At 53.1% G+C, this 27,724-nt stretch overlaps 1 protein-coding gene across 1 annotated transcript in view; it reads right to left on the bottom strand.

The window, feature by feature from the left end:
* Positions 1-500: 500 nt before the first annotated feature.
* PKP1 (plakophilin 1) overlaps positions 501-27,724 on the bottom strand; it is a 60,874-nt gene continuing 33,650 nt past the window's right edge. The window contains exons 4-14 of the mRNA XM_071578910.1: positions 27,544-27,688; positions 24,994-25,201; positions 23,187-23,364; positions 19,783-19,897; positions 18,482-18,637; positions 18,202-18,378; positions 15,645-15,798; positions 14,963-15,149; positions 7,885-7,969; positions 4,766-4,857; positions 501-3,724 (exon numbers count right to left, since the gene is read on the bottom strand). Coding sequence (XP_071435011.1) covers positions 4,786-4,857; positions 7,885-7,969; positions 14,963-15,149; positions 15,645-15,798; positions 18,202-18,378; positions 18,482-18,637; positions 19,783-19,897; positions 23,187-23,364; positions 24,994-25,201; positions 27,544-27,688 — 1,477 coding nt within the window. The 3' untranslated portion in view covers positions 501-3,724; positions 4,766-4,785. The remainder of the gene's footprint in view (positions 3,725-4,765; positions 4,858-7,884; positions 7,970-14,962; positions 15,150-15,644; positions 15,799-18,201; positions 18,379-18,481; positions 18,638-19,782; positions 19,898-23,186; positions 23,365-24,993; positions 25,202-27,543; positions 27,689-27,724) is intronic.

Here is a 27,724-nt window from a genome sequence, read left to right as displayed (position 1 = left end):
AGTTTTGGGTACTCAAGATCTTTGCGAGACCTGGTAAAAGGCAACTTGCTCTTGTGGCCTGTCCTTTATCTGACCTTCCTTAGATGTGCCTTCAGGTGTGGCTTGGTCCTGAAGAAGCTGCAGGATGGACATCACAATATATATGTGACATTTAATCCTCCCAAGGACTTGTGGATACCTCCTCCTTAATGGACTTTCCTAAGACAGTTCTCCAGCCACTGATACCCACTACAACTCCCCCTGGGCTGTGCCAGGGCCTGGGGGCAGTTTTAGGAAGGGCTGATCATGGTTACCAATACAGTTCAGCTTCTCAAGTGCCTCTGGGCCTGCCCAAAGCTGGTTAAGATGCCTTTGTGTGTAATCCTTTGGTGCTCAGCCCCCTTTCAACCAGCTGAGCTGCTCCTGGAGAGCAGCTCTGAGCCTTCCCACCAGATGCTTAATCCTTTCCCACCACTGGCAGAGACAACTGCAACAAAACCATTCACAAAGGGAAGCTTGAAGAAATTCCAGCAATTTTTATTGATTTCAGCTTTTCCAATGAAGCAAATACATACAGTACAGCCAAAACAAAACTCTGATACATTATTCTCACATACCTCTATCTTACAGAATACACTGTATAGCTCTGGACCTGAGGCTGAATTGGTCTCAAAGTGGTGTCTGGTCAGAGAGGAATTAAACTGCCTACTGCCTTCTACTCATCCATCAGGCTTCTGAAATGCTGGGGTGGGTTGGATTGCACAGACACAAAACAAAGCATTTCTAAGAAAACAGACCAAAAAAAAAAAGCTCTGCTACGCCCAGGACAAACAAGAGTGGTATTTATTTACATGGCTGTGTGTCCTGTGCACAAATCAGGCCCCAAGAGCTCTTGTTTCTGCTGCTGCTTGTGGTCCTTCCCTCCTCAGAAATCCTCCCTGTCTCCAACCAGAGTGTGTGTCACAGCCCTGCCCCTGTCCCTGTTACTGGGGGGGTGCCCAAGAGCCCCACCCTGGCTCTCAAAGGAGCAAGAATCAGGAAATCAGCTCATCAAAGAGGATGCCACAGTTAAAAACACGCCTTTAAGAAGCAAAACCTCTCTGGAATGAAAAAAAATTGTACTGGAGGTGGAAAGAGCATTAATTTGTGATGGAAGGAACCTCACTGAGCTCCCAAAAGTGCTGGTTCTGCACCTGCAGTAAGTCTGATTTCCCTTTCTCTTCTCACAATTGGGCATCAAAGTCGCTTCAGTGACTTGGGTGGAGTCTGGAGTGCAGATTTTCAACAGAGAGCTGAGAGGAAAACAGAGCTGGGAATCAGAGACAGTTCTGGGAAAGGAAACTGCAAAGCAGCCCTGGGGTGGCAGAGCAGTTGCAGCTCCTGCAGCCAACCAGTGTCTCGAGTTAGCTCTGCCTGAGGTATGAGAGCAGTAAAAACCAGCATCATGGAACCCATTCTGCTGGAAGGAACCTCTCTGGTGTGCCCAGCTCAAGGCAGGGACAATGTCAAAGCCAGGTGAGATTGCTCAGGGCTGTGCCCAGTCATGTTTGGAAGATCTCTGAGGCTGGAGACAGATTTTATTTTTATCATTTTATTGGCTTTGGAAAAACAACTGCAACCATTTTTTTTCTTGTAATAAAGTTTATGTGAATAAATGTGTATCTGTCTCTTGAAGTCCAAGACTTACTAATGAAATCTCCAGTGCCTGTAAATTTAATTGTGAGCTGACAATCATGTAGCTCCATCTCCTTGTGCCTTATACAGTGATTCAGTAACTGCACCACAGGGGAAGCAGCAGCAGAGGTTGAAAACAAAACCTAAATTAGACAGAATTTCCCCAAGATCCTGTTGTTCCAATTGGTTTTACAGAGAAAACCATCAACTCCCAGGACTCCTGTTGAACATGTAATTACAGGAACAAATCTGAATGGGAAATTGCACCCAACACACTTTTACAGCCAAACTGAAACAATCCAGGGGATGCTGCAACTGGTTTGGACATCCCAAGTCTTGGGTTCTGCTGAAAACATTTGGAACTGTGCATTTGGGAACACACATCCAGCAGGGGCCTGCCCACACTGCTGTGCTGCTCTTTAAACACCCCTGAAACTGTCCTACCTGGTTCTCCTGGTTCTAACTCTCCACTTCAAAGGTGCTTCCCCCTCCTCTCTCACTTGGCTGCAGAAAGCCCTCGACAGAACGTGGGTGGGGGCAAAGAGCTGCTGCTCATCCAAGTGCACAGGATGAAGCCACACTTTGCAGTCCAAGATTAAAACCAGCAGGAAGGTGGTCTCCCTCTGGGGACATGTGCTCCCTGTGCTCTAGAGGGGTGACCAACAATTGCCACCTTGTTTTCTTAGCTCTGGGGCTGTGTCAGAGCAGACCTGAACCTCTTGGGTGGTTCTTCCCTCGGCACAAGTCACCCTGTGGGTGTGAGCAGGGAGGTGCTGCTTCCCACCAGTCCAGGGGTCTGACTCTTGCCAAAAATGGGACTGGTTTTCCACTTCTTGGCTCATTATCCATCCTTCCCAAGCACCTCCTGAGCCCCCTGATCTTTGAAAAGGAGAGTCCTGTGCCCCTGCACTGCTTGAAGAAGAAGAGCCAGCACAAGGACCATGGGTGTGGGACAGGCAGCAGACACACCCTCAGCTGCTCCTTTCCCCCTGGATCTGAGCTGAGGCCCCTCCAGGGACAGGCAGAGGATATTTTCCTTCTGGAGTGAGGAAGATCATAAGGATTGGGTTGCCCTAAAAGAGGCTCAGCAGTGCCCTATCACAGCCTCAGCATCCCAGGGAGGTTCATGCAGTCAGAGATCCTGAGAAATAAAACACTTGCACACCTTGTGCCACACGAGTGCCCCCACTTCTCTGCATGTTATTTCCTTACACTGATGAACAAAACCAGACCATGATTCAAAGGGGCCACATCCCTCGTTTTTCATTCCCATGTGGCTGTCAGTGAACCACTTTGCCCATCCCTCTCAGCTCCTCAAATGCCAAGTTTGTCCAGGTGCACTCATTCTGTTGAGTTGTTCTGGTGCTCAGAGTGGATCAGGACCCAGGAATGTCCCTGCTCTGCAGATGTGTTGCAATTGTCCCCTTGCATTCAGCTTCAGAGAAGGGTTACTGAGACCCAGAGAGAACTTGCAGACATCAATTTACTTCTTGAGACAAAGAGTTCATGTGACAGGAAAGAAAATCCTAATAACTACCAGAGAAAAAAATTCTAAGCAGAGCAGAAACCAAATGTTGTGAATAACCAGCCTTGACAAGAAGAGCATCACTGTGTGTATCTGTTCATGTGCAATGGAGGAACTCAACTTAAACTCAACATTTTCTTTTGTATTTGTGGATACAAACAGGTGATGGAAGGGGTGTAGCAGGGCAGGATTTGGTGCATGTACTGGGTGGAATGGGAATAAAACTCTGCCAAGGGGTTGAACTGCACAGTCTGGGGAGGAGGGTGAGGGGCTAAGCCTGGGGAAGGGCAGCTCTTGGCGTGTGCCCCCAGCACACACAGACACACTCTGGGCCAAAAAAATAATTATGGACATCAAGAAAGTGTATAAAAGTCCCTTCTCCCGCTAAAAAGAAGAAAATGCTTAAAAATATCAGTATCATCCACATGAAATCCACGTGGTTAGTTTGCTTTACAGCTGAGTTAAACTCAGAGACACTCTACATCTTTTAACTTCCTAAGTAATCGTGGGAGGGTTGTCTTCCTGGACATGAACCAATTCCAAATTCTGAAATGGAAAAAAACCACAAAGAAAGAAACGAAAACCTGGAGAATTAAAACGTCCAACAAATCTTTTCATTACATTAAATCCCAACTTTTAACCTTCTTTGCTTGGCCTGCACCCATTTCTTTATTTTTGGCTGCCCATAACTTTTCACCCTGGACTTCCATGATCCACAGAGTCTCAGTGGAAACAGAATCCCAGAATGGAGGGGACCCACAAGGGTCGTCGAGTCCAACTCTACGTCCCAACAGAGCAAGAAGTGAAATCCCTGCCTGGGCAGAGGGGGAAAAATGGGCTGTGGCACCGTTTTCTCTTGCACCAGGACTCTGCTGAGTTTGTTTACAAGGAGCATGTCAGGGAAAGAAGCAAATAATTCACTCCTGGATAATCTCCCCCACCATCAAAGAGGCAACTGGTGTTTGCAAAGTGCTTAAAGCTTTTCCCTTCAGTGGGAATTATGAGTGAAAAATGCCTCTGGGATTCAACCCTCATTTCACAGTGAATATGAAGCCATAATGATGCCCCCAAAATTCTGCCCATGATTTCTCTATCCTGGTGTTTCTCTGTTGGGAGTTTGCAGCTGACAGCACATAATGCCCAATTTTGACATGGCACTTGCAGGTGGATTAAGGGCTCAAATAGTCCCTAAAGCCACAGCATGGGCTGGAATTAATTGCACATTATCCAGATAACTCTCCCCAAAGCTCAGGAATGAGAGCTCTGACAGGGAGAATCCTGTGAGAAGCCTCACCTGGGGCGACTTGGAAAAATGCAACAATCAGTTGCTGTTTGGCAAAGCAAGTGGGAGGCACAGCCAGGGGCAGCATCTGTGCTGGGCATCTCTGAAATGCACAGCTGGGGAGCACCTCCCCTGAGGGTGGGGACAGCACAGCTCCTGACCTTCCAGCACACAAGAGCTTTGCAAACTGGGCTGAGAAGGTTTGGGATGAAAATCCCCCAAACACACTTCAGGGGTGACTAAAGAGAGCAAAGAGCTCAGAGGACTCCTATGCTCAAATCCCCCCATGAGGGCTCCATTCTTACCTGCAGTGCATGGAGAGCTCCTAAAATCTGGAGGAGAGAGTCCTGAAGGTCGTTCCAGCTAAAGATCCCATCATGTTCTTGTCAAACCCTTGCTGAAAAAGCAGGAACATAAGAAGTGTAGTGAGTGCATAACAGTTGGCACTGAAGTTACCCAACTTCAGCCCCTGGCCTGCCCTTAAGGGTGTGCTTCCTTCTCAACTAGTCTCTCTGTCAGCCCTCTGTGTCCTCCTGGCATGTCACCTTTACTGATGGACATCACAGAGCAGTTTGGGTTGGAAGGGACCTTAAAGACCATCTCATTGCACCCCTTGCCATGGGCAGGGACACCTTCCACTAGACCCAGCTGCTCTTCCTTGCATTGCTTTTCATTGACCAAGAGCTGGACTTCTCCAGGCTTTGTTGGAGGAAACCTTTATTTAATCACTCACTGAGGATGATTTTCTTTGTTCCTCATCCTGAACAAGCAGCACAAGCACATGCAGGATGCATGGCCCCTTGCACACTGCCATCCTTCTCCTCTGATGTCTTGGTGGACATCTGTGTGAACACCAGAGTGACTCAGCCACATCACAAGGAGTTGGGACAGTTGGCAGAGCCTGGTGCAAGGCTGCACCAGCCCCTGTGCAGAAAGTCCCTAACTGTTAATATGAGATTCATATTTGGGTGCTCCCTGCCCTCCTGCCCCCAGGAACTCTCCTCTGGGGACAGCACTCCCTCTTTAATTTGGCCTTTTGCTCTCTGCAGATGCTCCTGAGTTGGGAAAATCCAGGATGTTCAAAGAAAGCCACGGGAAGCTGGGAGGTGAGAGCTGGGAGGGGGAAGCTGGGAGGTGGAAGCTGGGAACTGGGAGCTGAGGGCTGGGAACTGGGAGCTGGGAGCTGGGAACTGGGAGCTGGGAGCTGGGAACTGGGAGCTGGGAGCTGGGAACTGGGAACTGGGAGCTGAGAGCTGGGAACTGGGAGCTGGGAGCTGGGAACTGGGAACTGGGAGCTGAGAGCTGGGAACTGGGAGCTGGGAGCTGGGAACTGGGAACTGGGAGCTGAGAGCTGGGAACTGGGAGCTGGGAGCTGGGAACTGGGAACTGGGAGCTGAGAGCTGGGAACTGAGAGCTGAGGGCTGGGAACTGGGAGCTGGGAGCTGGGAACTAGGAGCTGAGGGCTGGGAACTGGGAGCTGGGAGCTGGGAACTGGGAGCTGGGAACTGGGAACTGGGAGCTGAGAGCTGGGAACTGAGAGCTGGGAACTGGGAGCTGAGGGCTGGGAACTGGGAGCTGAGGGCTGGGAACTGGGAGCTGAGGGCTGAGAGCTGGGAGCTGAGAGCTGAGGGCTGGGAACTGGGAGCTGAGAGCTGGGAACTGGGAGCTGAGAGCTGGGAACTGAGAGCTGAGGGCTGGGAACTGGGAGCTGGGAGCTGGGAACTGGGAGCTGGGAGCTGGAAACTGGGAGCTGAGAGCTGAGAGCTGGGAACTGGGAACTGGGAGCTGGGAGCTGGGAACTGGGAGCTGAGAGCTGGGAACTGGGAGCTGGGAGCTGGGAACTGGGAGCTGAGAGCTGGGAACTGAGAGCTGAGAGCTGGGAACTGGGAACTGGGAGCTGGGAACTGGGAGCTGAGAGCTGGGAACTGGGAGCTGAGAGCTGAGAGCTGGGAACTGGGAACTGGGAGCTGGGAGCTGGGAACTGGGAGCTGAGAGCTGAGAGCTGGGAACTGGGAACTGGGAGCTGAGAGCTGGGAACTGGGAACTGGGAGCTGAGGGCTGGGAACTGGGAGCTGGGAGCTGAGAGCTGAGAGCTGAGGGCTGGGAACTGGGAACTGGGAGCTGAGAGCTGGGAACTGGGAGCAGAGAGCTGGGAACTGGGAGCTGGGAGCTGGGAGCTGGGAACTGGGAGCTGAGAGCTGGGAACTGAGAGCTGAGAGCTGGGAGCTGGGAACTGGGAGCTGAGGGCTGGGAACTGGGAGCTGAGAGCTGAGAACTGGGAGCTGAGAGCTGGGAACTGGGAGCTGGGAGCTGGGAACTGGGAGCTGAGAGCTGGGAACTGAGAGCTGAGGGCTGGGAACTGGGAGCTGAGAGCTGGGAACTGGGAGCTGAGGGCTGGGAACTGGGAGCTGAGAGCTGGGAACTGGGAGCTGAGGGCTGGGAACTGGGAGCTGAGAGCTGGGAACTGAGAGCTGAGGGCTGGGAACTGGGAGCTGAGAGCTGGGAACTGGGAGCTGAGGGCTGGGAACTGGGAGCTGAGGGCTGGGAACTGGGAACTGGGAGCTGAGAGCTGAGAGCTGAGAGCTGAGGGCTGGGAACTGGGAGCTGGGAGCTGGGAACTGGGAGCTGGGAACTGGGAGCTGAGAGCTGAGAGCTGGGAACTGAGAGCTGAGGGCTGGGAACTGGGAGCTGGGAACTGGGAGCTGGGAGCTGAGAGCTGGGAACTGGGAACTGGGAGCTGAGGGCTGGGAACTGGGAGCTGGGAGCTGGGAACTGGGAGCTGAGAGCTGGGGGCTGGGAACTGGGAGCTGAGGATTTGGACATGGGAGCTGAGGGCTGGGAACTGGGAAATGGTAGCTGGGAATTGGTAGCTGGGAGCTGGAAGCTGAGGGTTTGGAGCTGGGAATTAGGAGCTGGCTCAGTGCCTGTCTCACTCTGCACTTTCACAGCTTCTCTTGCAGGAAGCAAAACAAATCCTGAAGGATTGTCTTGGTTTAAAAGCTCACCCTGAGTGCAGGGGTGATGTGACCACAGGGTAGGGTTATGGACACAGGAGAAAATGGAGGGAAAGAGAGAAGGAACCTTGTCAGGGATCTGCTGGGACACCCCACATGATGGGCTGCAATGAAGGAATCTCCTCAACTAGTGCAAAATGGCCAGGGCTGCCCCAGCCCATAGCGAGGTGGCAGAGCCCACCTAAACCAGCAGCAGCCCCAGGGAGGAGGGTGCAGAACACAGGCACACCACCCTCTCTTAGCCCCTAAAATCAGCTGCCTCCTCAGATCTCAGGTGGGTGCCAAAGTGCTGGGAGCATCGTGGTCCTCCCCACAGCCCCTGAGGACTGATGGCCTCTGCAAACCCACCAGCTCCAACAAGTGAGCCAAGACCAGGGTTGTGCTGTCCCCTCAAGCAGAAGGGCTCTTACCTGCTTGAGCACACTCTGGAGCTCCCTGTTGGACCACAGGTCTGTCAGGAGGAGACGAGCGGCCTCGGCTGCCTTTGGACAGGAGCTGGGAAGGGGAAAGCAAAGCCAGTGAATGATGGCAGGGCAGGGGCCAGAGACCCCCAGGCACTGCTGGCACAGCCCCAGGCACTGCTGGCACTGACCCCCAGGCACTGCTGGCACAGCCCCCCAGGCACTGCTGGCACAGCCCCAGGCACTGCTGGCAGAGACCCCCAGGCACTGCTGGCACTGACCCCCAGGCACTGCTGGCACTGACCCCCAGGCACTGCTGGTAGAGACCCCCAGGCACTGCTGGCACTGACCCCCAGGCACTGATGGCACTGACCCCCAGGTACTGCTGGCAGAGACCCCCAGGCACTGCTGGCAGAGACCCCCAGGCACTGCTGGCACAGCCCCAGGCACTGCTGGCACTGACCCCCAGGCACTGCTGGCAGAGACCCCCAGGCACTGCTGGCACTGACCCCCAGGCACTGCTGGCAGAGACCCCCAGGCACTGCTGGCACTGACCCCCAGGCACTGCTGGCAGAGACCCCCAGGCACTGCTGGCACAGCCCCAGGCACTGCTGGCACAGCCCCCCAGGCACTGATGGCAGGGACCCCCAGGCACTGCTGGCACTGACCCCCAGGCACTGCTGGCAGAGACCCCCAGGCACTGCTGGCACTGACCCCCAGGCACTGCTGGCAGAGACCCCCAGGCACTGCTGGCACAGCCCCAGGTACTGCTGGCAGGGACCCCCAGGCACTGCTGGCAGAGACCCCCAGGCACTGCTGGCAGGGACCCCCAGGCACTGCTGGCAGGGACCCCCAGGCACTGCTGGCACAGCCCCAGGCACTGCTGGCACAGCCCCCCAGGCACTGCTGGCACAGCCCCAGGCACTGCTGGCACAGCCCCAGGCACTGCTGGCAGAGACTCCCAGGCACTGCTGGCACAGACCCCCAGCCACTGCTGGCACAGCCCCAGGCACTGCTGGCACAGCCCCAGGCACTGCTGGCACTGACCCCCAGGTACTGCTGGCAGAGACCCCCAGGTACTGCTGGTACTGACCCCCAGGCACTGCTGGCACTGACCCCCAGGCACTGCTGGCAGAGACCCCCAGGTACTGCTGGTACTGACCCCCAGGCACTGCTGGCACTGACCCCCAGGCACTGCTGGCAGAGACCCCCAGGCACTGCTGTCAGGGACCCCCAGGCACTGCTGGCAGGGACCCCCAGGCACTGCTGGCACTGACCCCCAGGCACTGCTGACAGAGACCCCCAGGCACTGCTGGCAGAGACTCCCAGGCACTGCTGGCACTGACCCCCAGGCACTGCTGGCAGAGACCCCCAGGCACTGCTGGCACTGACCCCCAGGCACTGCTGACAGGGACCCCCAGGCACTGCTGGCAGAGACCCCCAGGCACTGCTGGCACGGACCCCCAGGCACTGCTGGCACTGACCCCCAGGCACTGATGGCAGAGACCCCCAGGCACTGTTGGCACTGACCCCCAGGCACTGCTGGCAGGGACCCCCAGGCACTGCTGGCACGGACCCCCAGGCACTGCTGGCACAGCCCCCCAGGCACTGCTGGCAGGGACCCCCAGGCACTGCTGGCAGAGACCCCCAGGCACTGCTGGCACAGCTCCCCAGGCACTGCTGGCAGGGACCCCCAGGCACTGCTGACAGGGACCCCCAGGCACTGCTGGCAGGGACCCCCAGGCACTGCTGTCAGGCCATTGCAGCTGAAGCCTGGCCAGACACAGCTGAGGACTATCCAAAATCCCTCTCTCAGCAATATCATGTCCTAATGACCTCTGGGACCACAACAGGATGAATGAAAGAGAGGGGAGGATCTGAGTGGGAAAATGAGCATTAAACTGAGCTGGAGGAGTGTTTGTGGAGTGTGGAGTTTGAGAGTGAAAGAGAAGGGCAGTGGTGCCAAGCCTTCTGCAGGGGCAGCGTGGGTTGATCTCCTGGGAGGGCAGCAGAGCAGAGAGAGGGCTCTGTGTGCCTGGGGAGGACCAAGGCATGGGAGCGTTTGCAACAACAACGTCTGCAACCAAAAGTCCTTACTCAGCACGAGTTAACAGATACTCCCTCACATAACAACTCCGAAACCGTGAGTCATAGCAGGGCCTTTCATGATTTTGGAACATTTCAGAGGACAGCCCAGATCCAAAGCTCCCTGCTGGCTCCTATCGCTGCTCCTCATCTCCTGGGCCTCATCCTGCTCTGTGTTCAGTGTCTCAGGCAGGGGGATGGAGAGGTGCAAAGCCAGGCTCAAGGCCCTCCCACTGGGACAGAGCTGCTCCAAACAGGCTGTCCTCAAACAGTCCTCACCAGGCTACAAGACTGGGGTCAGGAGGGACCTCAGGCAGCACCCTTGGAATGTGAGAGGGTAGGGATGTCACCACAGCCAGGAAATTTGGGGCACTCCTCTGACATGCACAGTAGTTGTTACCAAAGAAAGGATCTGACCAAGGAACTTGGTCAGAAAGTTCAGGGGGGTTGTGCAGCTCGTGGTGGGCACAACCAGAAACCCAAAGCTGTGCTTTGGGACAGAAAAATCAGGTTTTCTTGGAACGTTTCTTCTCTGGTTATGACCATCCTATGCTGTGTCACCAGAATGACTGTATTTTAAAATACTTTTTGGGCTGAATTAACCCAGTAAACCCAAGGGTGTCTCTGATTGGATGGTCAGTGCATGCCCTGGATATTCTCTTTCAAGGGTATGTTGTTTCATGGAGTTTCTCTCTTTCTAAAGCAGAGCAATTTTCTTTTATTTTTTTAAATAATCCCCTTCCAATGATGCTAAATATGTCCTTTGCACCATTATGTCTCCAGAGCACCTCTGAAAAGGTCTTTAGTTTCCAAACCAAAACTGGCACCCCCTGGTGCCTGAGCCATTTACAGAAGGATTTCTGAGCAGTTCATTGGAAGGACTGAAGCAAACTCTGTTCCACAGAGTTCAGGTGTAAAGAGATTAAGCCAGAGCTGCTGGAGCTGAGATGACAATTTGGTGGGGAAATAATGGATCCTGACCAAAAATGCTGGAATAGTGTGACTGGAGCAGTGGGAAACATGGAGCAGAATGTCAAGGATGGCTGAGCTGGGGGAAAAAATTCTGAATGGGAAGTTGCCTGAAAATCACTGTTGATTTTAGGGATAAATTGGGGTTTTTTTACAAATAGAATTATTCATAAAAAACTGTGAAAAGACAAAAAGGAACAAGTTTTCTGGTGGCAGCTGGAGGAGTCATCAAAAAAACAAAGCACAAACAAGAACTTCACCAGGAGGAGATAGTGGGGATTGGAGAGGAACATAAAGGGAACAAAAAGCACAAGAATTTTGTACATAAATCTCAAGGAATGGGGGGAAATCATTTTCCTCAAGGGGCAAAATTATAAAGAACTCATGCATGTCACAGATCATGCCAAGGAATTCCTGGAAGAAGGATTTCTGTTTATAAAACTGATATCAAGCTGCAGACTTTGGAGGAAATGGGAAGGAGGAGATGAGTGGGTGAGAATTCCCTTCCACAGGAAAGAATAAAGGGAAGGTCTAAGTGTCTTGAAAGATTAATTTTGGTAAAATGCTGAGGTGGAATTAAAATCTGAAATAAAATTTTGCAATAGAAAAGGAGTGGAAAATGAAGGAATAAAGAGAAATAGAAATAAGGCCACACAAGAAAGGGATTGTGAGGTGAAGTGCAAATCTGATGCTCAAAACTCCAGGGACACATTTTAGAAAAAAAGCTTTGAGTGCAGCCAGGAGAAAAAAGTTGTAATTTCACCAGTGACATAAATTTGCTTGATAATGAGCAGAAAAATCCTTTTCAGACAGTTGGAGAAGAAAGGAGAAAAGGAAATCAGACATCACAATAAACCAGGTAGAGTAGTTTGGGTTTTGGAAATAAAAACAACAAAAAGAAGGAAGTATTCAGTATATGGGCAACTTGAGTTAAAGATAAGAAAGAGGGAATGAGCACCATCAACACAAGGAACCCCAGGCCACAGATGGAGCAACTGCAGGATACAGAGACAACTCCTTAAGTGGGTCGCTCAGGAAGGAGAAGAAACCACATCTATCCAATAAACTGCTGAGCCATTCATGCCTTTCACTCAGAATTCAGCTACAACAAACACGAGGAGAAGGAAATGTGGCAAGAGAGGAGATGGTGGGAAGGGAAAAGATCCGCAGTTTCCTTGTTTGTGACGTGGAATCTCTTTCTAAAATGTGAATATAAAATGGTTTGAGCAAGTTAAACTCATGTTTTACAGCTTGAAATGCCATGAGAGACCAGGCCAGAAGTACAGGGAAGGGTTTGTTGGGTGGCACAAGAAACAAGTGGCAGGGAGGGACCCACCAACCCCCAGGTGAAGGGGCAGGAAAAGGTGTTCCCAGAAAAACTGAGGCAGGGAAAACTGTGCAAAATAACAACACGGTGCAGCTTGTCCTTGTCCTTGGTTTGGTCACCACTGGGATCTCCTCTGTTATTCTCTGTTCTCTGCTGGCTGTGGGGCTGGGAAGAAGGAGGAGGATGATGATGATGTGGGACTTTCCACCTGGGGAGTCTGGGCTCTTCTCCCAGCCCCAACAGAGGTGTTAAATCTACTTATTGCCATTAGGGAGAGGGTGAGGCTCTTTCTGATACAGGACTGGACAAATCCCACCTCAGTTTCTCTTGTTTATCTTCACACAAGACAGTGGGAAAGTCTGAACAAAGGGCTCTCTCCATCTGCTCTGTGGCAACAATCTCATATAAAATGGTTTGAATATGTCAGATTATTGTTCTTTTTTTTTCCTAAGAATTGAACAGCATAAAAATCTTTGAGGGCAGAAAAAATGAGTCATGGAGGAAAAGGACCAACTCAGGTTTTGGATACTGAAAGAACTGGGGAGTTCCTCAGGAGGAATGTGGGGTACAGAGAGCAGGGCCATGCAGAAGACATCTCCAGGGTTTGGTAACTCCTCACAGTTCAGTGAGTCACTGCCAGCAAAGCTGTTCACAGGCAGGACAATTAGATGAGCCCAAGCCCAGTTGTGCAACGTTGTGCTGAACTGGTAAATTAGCTGACAACTTGTCTGAGGGCTCCAAAGCGGGACTTTAGGCAGAACTAAACACCATTAAGACACAGAAGACTTAGAAGAGGGCGGGGTTGCACATTAATTGGGCTTGTTGGAGAGTGGAAGCCCATAAAAGACTGATGCTCCTTGGCCCAGGCCCAAACCAAACAAGGAGACCACGTCTGGTGGCTGAGAGGCTCCTGCTGCCAGGAAAGAAGTGGTGGGTTGGAAGTGGTTTATCAGAGGATGATGAAGGCATGCAAATGTCTTTTCAGAGCAGAAAACAATAGGTCACCTGGAGAAGGTATTTTCAAACAAAGGCAGAAGGGAGGAGAGATGAAAGTCTAGGGAGGAGAATACGTGGTCAAAGATAATGCCAGTTCAACACCAGTTTGCCCAGAAGGGAACACAGAGCTTGGAAAGGCTCAGCAAACCTGAGCACAGGGTTATAGGGAGTGTGGACAACAAACAGCACAGTTACCACCACAATCCAGCCCCAGCCCTAAACCAGAAAGTGGCAATACACGTTGAGATTGCTCAGTTGTTGTAAAATGTGTGAGTAGAGCAGGGAAGGTACTTTAAAAACTCAGGTTTATGTACCCTCCCAGGTGCACCCTGAGGGGGATGTCTCAGAGGAAACATGAGCACATCTGAGCAAAAATACTAAGCACAGTCCTTGTGAACCTGTGGTGTTGGAGTTCAGACCTGACCTTCATGATAAGGGTTGCAGGAGGCCACGAGCAGGAAGCTCAGAAATCACTGACATCCCCTGTCCTGAGGGATGGAATTTCCATAAATCGGAGAATCATGGAATGGTTTGGGTTGGAAGGGACCTTAAAGCTCGTCCAGTCCCACCCCCTGCCATGGGCAGGGACACCTCCCACCAGCCCAAGTTGCTCCAAGCCCCATCCAACCTGGCCTGGGACACTTCCAGGGATGGGGAGCCACAGCTTCTCTGGGCAACCTGTGCCAGGGCTCATCCCTGTCCCAGGTGTGATGGGATTGATCCTTGGCTTCCTCAGTAACCAGGTGGAATTAGCTAAGTGGACATTACATGAGTATTCCACACGTGTTTTCCACGTAACAGAGGAGGAGGGGAGATAGGAAGTTGTTTAGTCTTCCTGCTTCTGGCAAAGCTTGGAGGAGCAGGAGGAACCAGAGGGTCCCTTGTTTCAGTTGGTTTCCTCGTGACTCGTGGTGTAGCACTGAGACTATCTCGGCCACTTTCCCTCCTTTCTCAATTTTTTGACTGTGTTTGTCTGTTTTGTGTTTGGTTTTTTTTGTTTTTGTCCCTCCTTGTTCCTTGTTACCTGCTCCCTCTTCCCTTTTCCCCTGGGGGGGCCCAAATGGTATGTACAAATGGCACATGTGGTTGTAGATGTTAGAAAATATAATTTCTGTTCTAATTCAGTTCGGTTTCCTTTGAGGTTCTTGCTTCTCTTTTCAGGTTTTTTTTTCCCCCTTTGCTGGGAAGACTTTGGGAGGGAGGGAGGGAGGGAGGGAGGAGGGCAGTTCTGGCTTGGCAGGGGCGGTTGGGCTAAGCCTGACAACAGGGAAGAATTTCTTCCCAATATCCAGTATAAACCTCTCCTCTGTCAGTTTGAAGCCACTCCCCTTTGTCCTGTCACTACCTGCTTGTGTAGAAAGTCACTCTCCCTCTTCTCTTTAAGTTCTATAAGTACTATTTTTGAATAGTGCTATTTTTATTTCTTCAGCTCTTTTTAGAGTTTCCTAAAATTTAACCAGAAAATTTCCCAAGGCCCCTCTACAGATCCCTCCCTGGATGGCTCCTGCCTGGTTCCAAGAAACTGGCACTGAGGATTCCTGTCCACCAACACCCTGGGTATATCTGTCTCGTTTTACAAGCCCTGGGCAAGAATGATGCTTTCCTGTGGCTCTGGAGGGTGTTGGGAAGGCTCTGGGACTGACCTGCCTCGGCACAGACTGTGTGAACTCAGAAGTGTCTGCACATGCCCCTTTCCTGCCCCAAACTCACCCGTTTCTGCACAGGCTCACTACATTATTGAGCATGTTGCTTGTCAAGTAGGACTTTCCCAAGTGGGGGTTGGACATGATGAGGTTCCTCAGAGTGTAACAGGCTGATGTCATGATCTCGCTGTAGCTGGTGGTGTTCCCAGACTGGAACGACAGGAGACGGGACACATCTGGGAGCACCTGGTGAGCTAAAGAGGTGGAGGAATGATCCAATCAGCAACTCACCAAAACCTCTCACAACAGAACAACTCTATTCAGCACGAGAAGGGGGTGTTATCTCCGCAAGGAAGCACTGATGGTATTGGACATAACGGCCAGAGTTGATTATTTTCATGACCAAATGAGGGCTGCAGGCCTTTGGAAGGGCAATTTTGTTGGTCATGGGCAGTCAGGCCCAACTCAGTTCCCCAAACACTGTCATCCTTAGGATCCTGCAGACCTATTGCTGTCTGTAAAACATACCCTGTGCTTGCAGAGACTCCAGGATGACACATTGTGCTGGCTCAGCCTCAAGGCATCACTGCTCACTGTCTTTTGGGCCACCAAAATCTGACACTGCTCTGCCCAGTTTTGCAGCTTGGCTAAGCCTTCCTATGGGGTTCAGAAAACCAGATGGGCAGATACCACAGAGCCAGAAACTGGGCATGGTCCTGGTGGACTCCACTGCGGTGGTAAAGACTTACCCATGGTTTTGTGGAGAACAGGATGTCGGGACATGTTGCTGAGCAGAGAAGCCCCAGAGCGGACCACGTCGGAGCTGTTGGACTGGAGGAGCCGTGCAATGCGTGGCAGTCCCTTCTCCTTCAGGCCAATCAACTGGCTCATGGCATTGGACATCTGGGAGAGAGAACAGAGATGCCTCAGGACTCCTCATGCCTGGAGGACACAACAGGAATGATGTGCCGGGCTGGAGAAATACGACTCTGCTATAAAATAGGCATCTATTAAACCTTCTCCTGCTGCCATAATCCAACTTACTTTGTTAGTTACTCCTTTTCTCTACATTTATGTGAGCCTGGGGAAAAGGAGGCTCAGGGAGGACCTTCTCACTCTCTGCAACTCCCTGACACAAGGAGGGAGCTGGGGAGGATCAGGCTCTGCTCCCATGGAACAAGGGACAGGACAAGAGGAAAATGGCCTCAAGCTGTGCCAGGGGAGGTTTTAATTGGATATCAGGAAAAATTCCTTTCATGAAAGGGTGGTCAGGCCCTGGCACAGCTGCCCAGGGCAGTGGTGGTGTCACCACCCCTGGAAGTGTTCAAAAAACCTGCAGATGCAGCACGTGGGGATACAGTGGAGTTGTGAACATGGCAGTGCTGGGTTCAGTGTTGTTCTTGATGATCTTAGAGGGCTTTTCTACCTTCAGTGATTCCATGTCATTTGGAAAACCACCCTCATCTTCTGTGATACAACTGGTAATCTTTCTGGACACCAGGTGGGAGCAGTTGATCGTCCAACTGATATTCCCAAAAGCTGGAGGAGTTTTTCCTTCGTGCCCACATTGCCCTTGTCCTTCACAAGAGCCCTGCAGCTCTGCCATGCCACAGGTAACAGGCTGTGCTGGAGTAGGAACACTAATGGATGCCCTTAAAAGCACTTTGATGACCAAAAATACTCATCTTAGACCCTGACCTCATGCCTGCTTATGTGCCTCTGGAAGATCTCAGGATGCAGCCAAATGCAAAGGAGCTGAAGCTCATTGCCTGAGTAATCACCCTCCTATTGACAGTTTAAATGAAACTTCTCAGACACTGCCCCACCAGAAAGGCTGCTGGAGATTGTTGCACCACCAGTGACACATGCCCATCAACAGTGACATGGGAATGGAGAGAACAGGCTGGAAAACAACCCTCTTCTGGTGGGCTGAGAGCCAATTTCCTTCTCATGCTCCAGGAGGCACCTGTGCCTTGCTGCAGACTCACCCCAGGAGGACTGGGATGTGGAAGGCAGAGCTGAAGGAGGTTGAGAGCCATCTCCTATGAGCTACAGGATCCCAGCAAGCTCTGCAAGCTTATCCCCAGCTTCCCTTTGCATCAAGTGACAGCAAACCCAGCAACACACCCGAACTCCAGCTCTGAGCTGCAATAAGACCCTTGAAAGGAGGAGCCAGTTCTGCACATCCAAATTTCAGCCATTCCATCCCAAGAAGGCTGAATTAAGTTACTTCAGCACTTTCACAGCTGGGCTTTGTTTGTTTTACCCCCTGCCCAAAAGACCTCCTTGTGCAATGAAGTTGATTGTTGAAAGGCTTTTCATGTCCACAGAGCACAGAACTCCAGTCCCATTTCTCTGATCAGCTCTACCCAATCTGGGACAGCCTCTCTCCACCTCCTGTTTAATTAAACTGCAAAGAAATCAAGGCTTCTGAAGTATTTCACATGGAAATACTTGTCAAAAAAAGCTTCCAGGAGCTGGCAGGTGAATGCTGCCCCAGCAGTGAAGGCTCCTCCCGTGAGTCACTCCGTGTTTCGGGGTGGAACACTTCACACATGTGACACACCTCTCCTACGAATGGAATCATTATCTCTTTATCTCCCCATCCATCTTATTTAAATTGGAACTGATGGAGTTGGGCACAAACAGACAAGTCAGGGTTTGCCCACGTGAAGGCAGCCTGAGAGGACATGCCCGTGGCAGCGACGTAGGGGCACAGCAGAGCTGCTGTCGTGACATGTCACCTGCGCCTGCAATACCCCTGGCGTCACACCACCCCTGTCACCTCCACACTGCCATGCCCACGGGTGAGGACATCTGTCAGAGCCACTTTACAAGTGAGGACAAGCCACAAATCCACAGCACAACCCACCCTTCAATTAGAGCCACCTCCCACTTGGAGAACACGCAGAGACAGTGGCACACGTGGCCCTTCTCCCCCCTTCAGTGACATCTGGCCACATGTGCACATCTGGGCACATCCTCACTGCTGGCCTGGGGGCAACGTGCCAATTCCAGCAGTATGACCAACAGACTGTGGAAAACCTGGAAAGCAGTGTATGGATATGGGATAGACTCTGGGGGTGTCCATTAGAGACCTCCATGAGATGCTATTTTTGGAATGAATGAATATCCTACTGGAGCATCCACTGGCCATGACGCCCTGAGGTTTAAGGAGGACATTTCCCTTTGTGATGGCTATAAAATGATGCTGATCAGTGATCTCAGAGATCTTTTCCAGCCTTCCTGGTTCTGTGGCTTTGTGAAAGCACTGCCACATTGGGCAGAGGAGAGAGGAAAGCTCACCAGCCCTCGGCTTGCAGTGAGGTTCTGCAGAGCTCCAGCACAAGCTTCCAGGGTCGCATCCTTCTTGCTCTGCTCCATCAGGGCCAGGTAGGTGCGGATGGCATCAGAGTGGTAGAGCCAGCTGGGTCCTTTGGGTTTAAAATCCTCCTCGGGAAGGGGGACACCGTACTCATCATTCTACAAAGAGAGAAGAAACTGGAAGCTCAGCTCCTGCCCTTCCCTTGCAGCCCTTGCCTGGGGCTGACCATCCCATTCCCAGTCCTTCTGTGGCACATCTTACCTCCATTTTCCCACTCCTGCTGTTGAAACAGCCTGTGAGAGTTTTGTCCATGTAAACGCTCCGGGCCATGTGGTTGAGTTGGGTGTATTTGTTGGGCACCTCGGCATCCAGGCGGTAGGAGAGGTTGTGCAGGATGCAGATGCAGTTCTCCACAGACTGAATCACCCCCAGAATAAAAAATCAAACATCACATTAGGCAGAAAAACGCAGAGCAGCCCCTGCTGTAGCTCCAGAGAGGGCATGGGGAGTGCCATAATCAGCTTGTTTTAGCTGTTGCAGCACTTGTGCTCCTGATCCTGCCTCAGGAAGCCACGGATGGGAAGGAAGAGGAGGTGGGATGGGCATGAAGGAAGGCCACAGAGCCCAGATGCTGCAGTGTGGATCTCAGTGAGGTGACTGACTCAGGGAACCTTGTTAGGTGTCACTGCCACAGACGAGTTGGCAAACAGGAAAAGAGTGTGAGGGTGGTTAGAGCAAACTACAAAGAGCCAAATCTTGCAAGTCCTCCTCTTGCCATAGTCAGCTTTCAGTGACTTTATCCAAGTCACAGCTACAGATCAGGTGACATTTTTTACCCAGAACCTGCTTTTAGGCCTCCTTTACCTGGGTGTCAGAGTGCCCAATGGAAAGAGCAAGGGAGAATCTGAACTGGATACCCATCACCAACAGCAAAACACGTGGTTGCATTTCCAAAGGCTTGTGCTCTCTATGTGCTGCTGGAAAAGGTCTTCTTGAAAAGGCCATCCACAAAAGAGGATCTGAGACAATCTGAAATAATTTTGGCACTTTCCTGGACATTGAGGACTTTTGGGTGTTGAAGTCCTGAAAATGTGGCCATAAACACTATTTTAGCCAAGACAAATGTTGTTCACACACAGCAATGAGGGTCATGGTCAGGGGACTGGCAGAAAAATGCCAGTTCCTGATTCCACCCTGAGTGTGATGCCAATCAAGGGATTATACACTTGAGTCCTGCTGGATGGAGAGATGTGGTGGTGGGAAGAGCAAAGAGATGGAGATTAGGATACTGGAAGAATCCCAAGGTGGGAAGGGAAGGGAGGAAAACATTGGGGGCTCAGAAGCCAAAGTATTTTGGTGTGTCTTTGTGTTTGGCAATGGAATTTTGTAAACCCAGCTCTGCTTCAGACCCAGAGGATTTGTAATCTTACAACAGAACCCACTGGGGCTTAGAAGGAGCAGAGCAGCCATAGAGTCCCCTCTTCTGCTCATTTGAAAGGGATTTTGAGATATTAACTGTGAGGCTGAACTGCAGCAAACAGCTCTGGGTGAGCAGCTGGTACCTTGTCATCGGGTCGGTTGGAAGCCACGCAGTTCTGGGCATAAGTCATGACAGAATCAATCAAACCAGGGTAATTCCTCATGGTCTGGCGCCCCATGTCTGCAGAACTCAGGTTCCTGAAGGCAGTCACCGAGGAGCATGTCAGGAGAGAAGGACAGAGGGTTAGTTGGGCTCTGCTCTGGCTGTGGCTGTCCCTGAATTCAAGGATTTTTCTGCAGATTCAGCAGGGCTGATGTCCTGCTCTCATTCTGGAGGCCTTCTGGAGGCCTGTGCTGCTGCACAGCCCTCCTGTTGCTCTGTAAGAAGGATTTAATCTGGGAAAATGTCCTGTTAAGGAGTTCTGCATAGAAGACACTCTCCTAATGAGAGTAATCAGCAGGATTTTGCCTTGGAGGCTGTGCCTGTACCATGACACCAACACGGGGCCTCCTGCCAAAGGGAGGACTGGCTAAAGACCACCTGAGATTGTTGTGGTCACCAGGAAGGTGGATCTGGTTGTAAGCACAGAGCTACCAGGGCCACCAGCAACGTCTGAGCTGGGTGCAGGGCAGAGACACTGGGGAGCACCAACAGCTCTGACCAGAGGGACTGGCCAGTTTGTGAAGTTGTAGTGGATTCCTTGGCATTGGTGGCTGCCAGGACAGGGTTTTTTTCCAGTAATAGGAAATGGGGTTTGCTTGTTTTGCTGTGTTTTTTTTTCTCCAGTGTTTTCTTGCCTTGTAGCTTGCAAATGAAAAACAAAGAGAGCCTGGCAGTGGCTGTGACATATTCACTCCAGGCCTTCCAGAACTGGATTTGATGTTCACTGTGCTTTGCAGCCTCCTCATTAACATGAATTCATCTGCAATCCAGAAATGCTTGAGCAGCAATGGCTCGAGCCCAGGGCAAAGCCAGGGCTGTTCTCATCTCTGTTACGACGTGGCAGGGCAGTGAGTCACAGCCAGGCTGGCTCACCTCTCGGAGCAGGAGCTCCAGACTCCACTGCCCAGCTTTCCTCGCTCCCCAGTCCAGCTCCCTGTGGCCTTCTGAGCTCCCTCTCTGACCTGAGTTTTCATCAAGAGGTTGGAAGGTGTGGGAAACCTCAGGAGACAGAGTCTGCCTTGAGTTAAAATCCACAGGAAGCTCCTTTTACAAGCTGTCACCACACCCCTTCCCTCATTTTACTGGGATATTTTATGGCATTGGTGGGTTGAGAGGTAAAGTCAAGCATGAGGCATCCCACACATCCCAACCTGCAACTGCCTGGGCAAGGTGCCCTCCAGGACAGGGAAGGGAGCAGCACCCACTGGGTGCCAGGGAGCAGCACCCACTGTGTGTCAGGGAGCAGCACCCACTGTCAGGGAGCAGCACCCACTGTCAGGGAGCAGAACCCACTGTGTGTCAGGGAGCAGCACCCACTGCGTGTCAGGGAGCAGCACCCACTGGGTGTCAGGGAGCAGCACCCACTGTGTGTCAGGGAGCAGCACCCACTGTCAGGGAGCAGCACCCACTGGGTGTCAGGGAGCAGCACCCACTGGGTGTCAGGGAGCAGCACCCACTGTCAGGGAGCAGCACCCACTGCGTGTCAGGGAGCAGCACCCACTGTCAGGGAGCAGCACCCACTGCGTGTCAGGGAGCAGCACCCACTGTGTGTCAGGGAGCAGCACCCACTGTGTGCCAGGGAGCAGCACCCACTGTGTGTCAGGGAGCAGCACCCACTGTCAGGGAGCAGCACCCACTGTCAGGGAGCAGAACCCACTGTGTGTCAGGGAGCAGCACCCACTGTCAGGGAGCAGCACCCACTGTCAGGGAGCAGCACCCACTGTGTGTCAGGGAGCAGCACCCACTGTCAGGGAGCAGCACCCACTGTGTGTCAGGGAGCAGCACCCACTGCATGTCAGGGAGCAGCACCCACTGTGTGCCAGGGAGCAGCACCCACTGTGTGTCAGGGAGCAGCACCCACTGTCAGGGAGCAGCACCCACTGTGTGCCAGGGAGCAGCACCCACTGTGTGCCAGGGAGCAGCACCCACTGTCAGGGAGCAGCACCCACTGTGTGCCAGGGAGCAGCACCCACTGTCAGGGAGCAGCACCCACTGCACGTCAGGGAGCAGCACCCACTGTGTGTCAGGGAGCAGCACCCACTGGGTGTCAGGGAGCAGCACCCACTGTGTGCCAGGGAGCAGCACCCACTGTCAGGGAGCAGCACCCACTGTGTGTCAGGGAGCAGCACCCACTGTCAGGGAGCAGCACCCACTGCCAGGGAGCAGCACCCACTGTCAGGGAGCAGCATCCACTGTCAGGGAGCAGCACCCACTGTCAGGGAGCAGCACCCACTGTGTGTCAGGGAGCAGCACCCACTGTCAGGGAGCAGCACCCACTCTGTGCCAGGGAGCAGCACCCACTGTCAGGGAGCAGCACCCACTGTGTGTCAGGGAGCAGCACCCACTGTCAGGGAGCAGCACCCACTGGGTGTCAGGGAGCAGCACCCACTGCGTGTCAGGGAGCAGCACCCACTCTGTGCCAGGGAGCAGCACCCACTGTCAGGGAGCAGCACCCACTGTGTGTCAGGGAGCAGCACCCACTGGGTGCCAGACCCGGTTCCCAGCCCCAGCAGCCGATGGTGTCCCGTCTCTAGAGGGCCCCGCTGCCTTCCCCAGCTCGTTTCCCAGGCAGGCGCAGCTCCCGCGGGTCTGGGAAGGGCGAGGCCGGGGCTGCGCTCCCCGCGGCAGGGCTGCCCTGCATCAAAGTGCCTCATTACACAGGGGAGGTTCTCCCTCCCCGCTTGTTGCCACTGAGATGAGGAGCTGCCAATCCAAGTGGAGGAGGATGGTGGGAGAAGCAGCAAGTCGGGGCGAAGATTGTCTGCAAAAGGGCTCTGGCTTTGCTGTGGAAAAAATAAACTACTCTGGGCTCAGTCTGTGCCTTCTGTTTTGGAGCTGAGCTGCCTGATGGAAAGAGCCAGGAGAAGTCCAGGGTGTTGGGACTGATCTGTGCTAAACCAGTTATAAAAATAAGTAGGGAAATGCTTGTTTTTCCCACAGAGAAGAGTCTCTTTTTTGTCACCTAACACCCGAACCGGTGTGTTTCCCAGCAAAGGAAATTTTCCCCCTGGAAGCCTCAAAAAATCTAAAGGTAAAACGTGCCCAATTTCCTGGTCTCAGCTGAACACTGACAGGTTTCAGTATTGCATGAAGCAACTTAGTTTCTTTTGAGAAGAGATTTAGCAAGAACAATGTTAAAAAAAAAAGCTACTCCCATAGTATTTTACATGTAATTTTTTTCTGCACTTTCTCTGAGGTTAACTTTCTCAAGGAGAGGATCTAATTAACACAATTGCAGTGAGCAGCTTATTGTTAGAGGATTTAGAGGGCTTCATCTTTTGCCAGTAGACACAAGCTGCAGTAGGTCCATGCTTGGTGACTCACCTCAAACACCCTGTGGCATTGAAGAACACCTCTGGGTCAATAATTTCCCGTGTCCTGTTGCAGCTGCCATCAGACCAGCCAGAGAAAGGGATGATAACACAGTCTGTCAGCACAGGCAGGGCCTCTTGTATCAATTCTTCTTTTAATTCATCAGTGGAGGAGAGGTTCCAGAGCAATCCTAGGGTGGAGAGGAGAGACAAGCTCAAGCAGAGGGTCACCATGCACTAGACACTTCCTTTAGGGCAGAGTGAATTCCAGCAGCAAAGTCCTGCCTCACCCCACCCCTCTTTGAGCTGAGGGGGCAGAGGCTGCCCTGAACCCAGGCTCTGCCCATCTCTGTGAGAGACAGGCAGGAAATGGGCATCTAAACACCCTCCCTCCTCCCAAAGTTGGTGTTTATTGCCATTAGGTGGCAAGGGAAGGGCATCTCTCCAGGGATCTCCTACGGCCTTGCACATGAGACCTCAGGCATGGCTGAGGGTGATCTGCATCAAAAACCTCACATCAAGTCCTCAAGGAAAGGTGAGACATTAGAGAACCTGCCCAACCATTCTGGGGTTCCCATCACCCTTGAGTTTCCCTGTGAACAGCTCAGTGGCCAGGGCTGCAGGAAGGCATGGGAATGGCAGGATGACCACAACTGGGGGGGAAACCTGGGGCAGGGGCTTCCCCAGGGGGCACTTTGGAAGTGAGGAACCCTTATGGAGTACTGAAGGGCCAGCACCACCTCTGCCTTCTGATTTAGGTCACCATTTGGTGCAACAGGAACATAAAACACCCTCTCTGTGTTCACCCAGTAGTGGCCAAGCCCTCCACCGTTTTAACCAGACTGACAGATGATTTAGATGATTTAGTTCTTTCACCAGCTGATTTCCAAATATAGTTGGGCTATTTTTGAACCCTTGGGGTAGGACAGCCCAAGTGTGTGGAGCTCTTCTCCCTGTTGCAGGATTTTCCCATTTGAAAGCCCAAAACCTCTCGACTGTCTTATTCACAGGATTGCAGGAAAAGGCATCTTTAAGATCAAGCCCAGTAAACCATCTCAAATCATCTCTGTGCTCCAGCAGCGCCTCGGCTGCGGGGCTGGAGCGCCGTGGGGCACCAGCAGTGAGGGGCTGGGTGCTGCTCGGGCTGGGGGCTGGGTGCTGCTGGGGTTTGGGTGCTGCTGGGGGCTGGGTGCTGCTGGGGGCTGGGACTTGGGTGCTACTGGGGGCTGGGTGCTGCTGAGGGCTGGGGTTTGGGTGCTGCTGAGGGCTGGGGTTTGGGTGCTGCTGAGAGCTGGGTGCTGCTGAGGGCTGGGTGCTGCTGGGTTTTGGGTGCTGCTGGGGGCTGGGTGCTGCTGGGGTTTGGGTCCTACTGGGGGCTGGGTGCTGCTGGGGGCTGGGTGCTGCTGGGGTTTGGGTGCTGCTGGGGGCTGGGTGCTGCTGAGAGCTGGGTGCTGCTGAGGGCTGGGTGCTGCTGGGTTTTGGGTGCTGCTGGGGGCTGGGTGCTGCTGGGGTTTGGGTCCTGCTGGGGGCTGGGTGCTGCTGGGGGCTGGGTGCTGCTGGGTTTTGGGTGCTGCTGGGGGCTGGGTGCTGCTGGGGTTTGGGTCCTGCTGGGGGCTGGGTGCTGCTGGGGGCTGGGTGCTGCTGGGGTTTGGGTGCTGCTGAGGGCTGGGTGCTGCTGGGGGCTGGGTCCTGCTGGGGGCTGGGTGCTGCTGGGGGCTGGGTCCTGCTGGGGGCTGGGTGCTGCTGGGGGCTGGGTGCTGCTGGGGTTTGGGTGCTGCTGGGGGCTGGGTGCTGCTGGGGGCTGCCCATCTGGCGGGTACCTGTCAGCTGTTTCTGGATCTCGGTGTTGCCCGTCCTGCGCAGGAGGCTCACGCACTCCCTTATCCCGTTCTGCCGCCGCGTCTCGATCTTGTTGGTGGGGTTCTTGAAGACCAGGTTGCGCAGGGCACCCGCCGCCGCCCGCTGCACGTTCTGGTTCGTGCTGCGCAGCAGCTCCACCAGCTTGGCGATGCCCCCCAGCCGATAGACCTGTGCCAGAAGAGACAGGCCGCCATCAGGGGTGGCACAGGGACACCTGGCAGTGCCACAGCGGTGCAGGGAGTCACGGGGCACCTACCCAGGGGAGCTAGAGAAGCAGAGATGGCAAGGAAGGATGGCCAGAGATGGCATGTCACAGACTCACAGACTCACAGATGATGCTGAGCTGGGAGGGACCCAGAAGGATCAGCGAGTCCAAACCTCGGCCCTGCACAGGACCATCCCCCAGAGCATCATCCAAACACTCCTGGAGCTCTGGCAGCCTTGGGGCTCTGCCCACTGCCCTGGGGAGCCTGGTCAGTGGCCACCACCCTCTGGGGGAAGAATCTTTCCCTGAGATCCAACCCAACTCTGCCTTGGCACAGCTCCAGCCATTGCCTGGGTGCTGTCCCTGGTCCCCACAGAGCAGAGCTCAGTGTCTTCCCCTCCTCTGCCCCTGCCAAGGAAGTTGTACCTGCAATGAGGTCTCCCCTCAGTCTCCTCTTCTCCAGCTGAACACACCAAGTGCCCTCAGTGTCCTCACACGCTGCCCCTCCAGGCCCTGAACCATCTTCACTGCTCTCCTTTGGACACTCTCTAACAGCTCAACCTCTTCCTTACATTGTATCACCCCAATCTGCCTCAACATTGCAGGTAAGGCTGCCCCAGTGCAGAGCAGAGAACAACAATCCCCTCCCTCACCCAGCTGGTGATGCTGGGCCTGGTACCCCCAGGACAGGTGGTTCAAGCCACAGGTCATGAGCACAAAGCTGCTGGCCTGGAGGCTGGAGCTTAAGGCTTAAATTCTAGAAGTGGATGTGTCTGAGCAGTGGCCATGGACAGAGCCCTTTGGTGATGTAAATGTGCTCCCACGAACTTTCACCAGTCTCCACAGTTTGCATCAGGTGAAAATGTTGCTCTGCCCACCTGCAGAGGCCATTTATAGCTGTGTAATGACATGCTGTGGGAATTTATCTGCCTCCTGGAATCCTGGGCTGAGCTTAGAGGGCTGGTCATCCCCACCCTCGAGCTCAGGCCCTCTGGCTGCTCCAGCACTGAGAGTGCTGTAAGCCCAGACCTGCAGGACACCACACACTTGACAGGGAGGTTGGAAGAAAAATTCCTCCAGTTGAGCTCTCCAAAGTGATGAGTATTCCTGCTGCAGGGTGCCCTTTGTCCCAGGACATGATCCTGCCTGGAGCCCCTCCTGGCACAAACCAACCCCACTGACAATAGATAATGAAGACAAGTGTGTGCTCAGGTGACTCACAGACCTGCTCTGACACATCTTTCTGGGAAAACTTGGGACAGGCCAGTGCTCAGTGTGCTCTCAACAGGAATGAAGGGTGTGGCCACCCCACGAACAGCCACCTTAATGTGGGTTGGGGTACCTGCACTCAACTCAGACACAGCAAGGGCACAGGGGCACAGCCTCACATGTGCCAGCACATCCAGCTCTGCTGTTGTGCCAGGCAAGGGACAACCACCCCTACAGGGTTGGCATCTTGATAAACCCATGTTTGCATGGCTGCAGACACACCAGGGTGGGGAGGGCAGTCTTGCTGCAGCAGATCCATCCCTCAGGCTGCCTCCTTTGCTGCACGTGGGCAAAGTACTTGAAGGACAAGTGCATAAGAAGAATAATCTGTGCTGTAAGGAGGATGTCTGATCAAATATAGAATGATGGAATGGTTTGGGTTGGAAGGGACTGTAAAGCTCATTGAGTTCCACCCCCTGTTGTAGAGCAGGGATATCTTCCACTAGCCCAGGTTGCTCCAAGCCCCTTCCACCCTGGCCTTGGACACGTCCAGGGGTGGGGCAGCCACCACTATGGTTGTACACAGTATCTTGTACCCAATCACTAATTAATCCATTGGCTCAGGTGTCTGAAAATGGCTGCAGAGTCACTGAGGAAAATCCCAGTGGGATTTAGGGCAGCTTCGTCTGGTTCTGACACTGCAGCTCTGAGACAGCAAAAGGTTTATGTGAAATGGGAGCAGTTGCACACAGAAGACATTGGGTGGCTGCTTCCATATTGCAGATCCCATCAACTTGTGCCACAGCAGCTTCTGGTGATAATGGGAACACAATCCCTCTGCTGCCCTTGCTATAATCCTGCCCAACTGCTCCTGTGAGAAAGTGGCCACTAATAGTTGGAAAGTTGAACAATCTACTTAACTAATTCCTGAGTGTGTCTAATGAGGTGTAAGGCTCCTTGTGGGTCCCTTCCAACTCAGAACACTCTGTGATTCTGAAATTCATGAAAGTCTGGGGAACATGTGAATTCTTGGTACTGAGGAAAGCCAGTCCCACCCACCTCTTGTGCCAGCAGAGCCCAGGAGGAGTTTGCTCACCTCTTGCTTGGCAGACTCATCCTGGAAGCAGGTGTGCTGGAGGAAGTAAGCACCCATGGCCTGGTATTTGTCATCAGAGGAGCACAGGAGTTGTATGGCTTTCTGGATGGTCATTGTCCCGGCGTCTATCTCGTCCCCACAGATCCTGTGTGGGAGAGGAACATTGGTTGGGTGCTCAAGA

The sequence above is a fragment of the Pithys albifrons genome, chromosome 28 (assembly GCF_047495875.1).
Source record: "Pithys albifrons albifrons isolate INPA30051 chromosome 28, PitAlb_v1, whole genome shotgun sequence".
In the NCBI taxonomy this organism is placed as follows: Eukaryota; Metazoa; Chordata; class Aves; order Passeriformes; family Thamnophilidae; genus Pithys; species Pithys albifrons.
The sequence above is the reverse complement of the archived record's forward strand: the minus strand, read 5'-3'. Positions and strand labels throughout refer to the sequence as shown.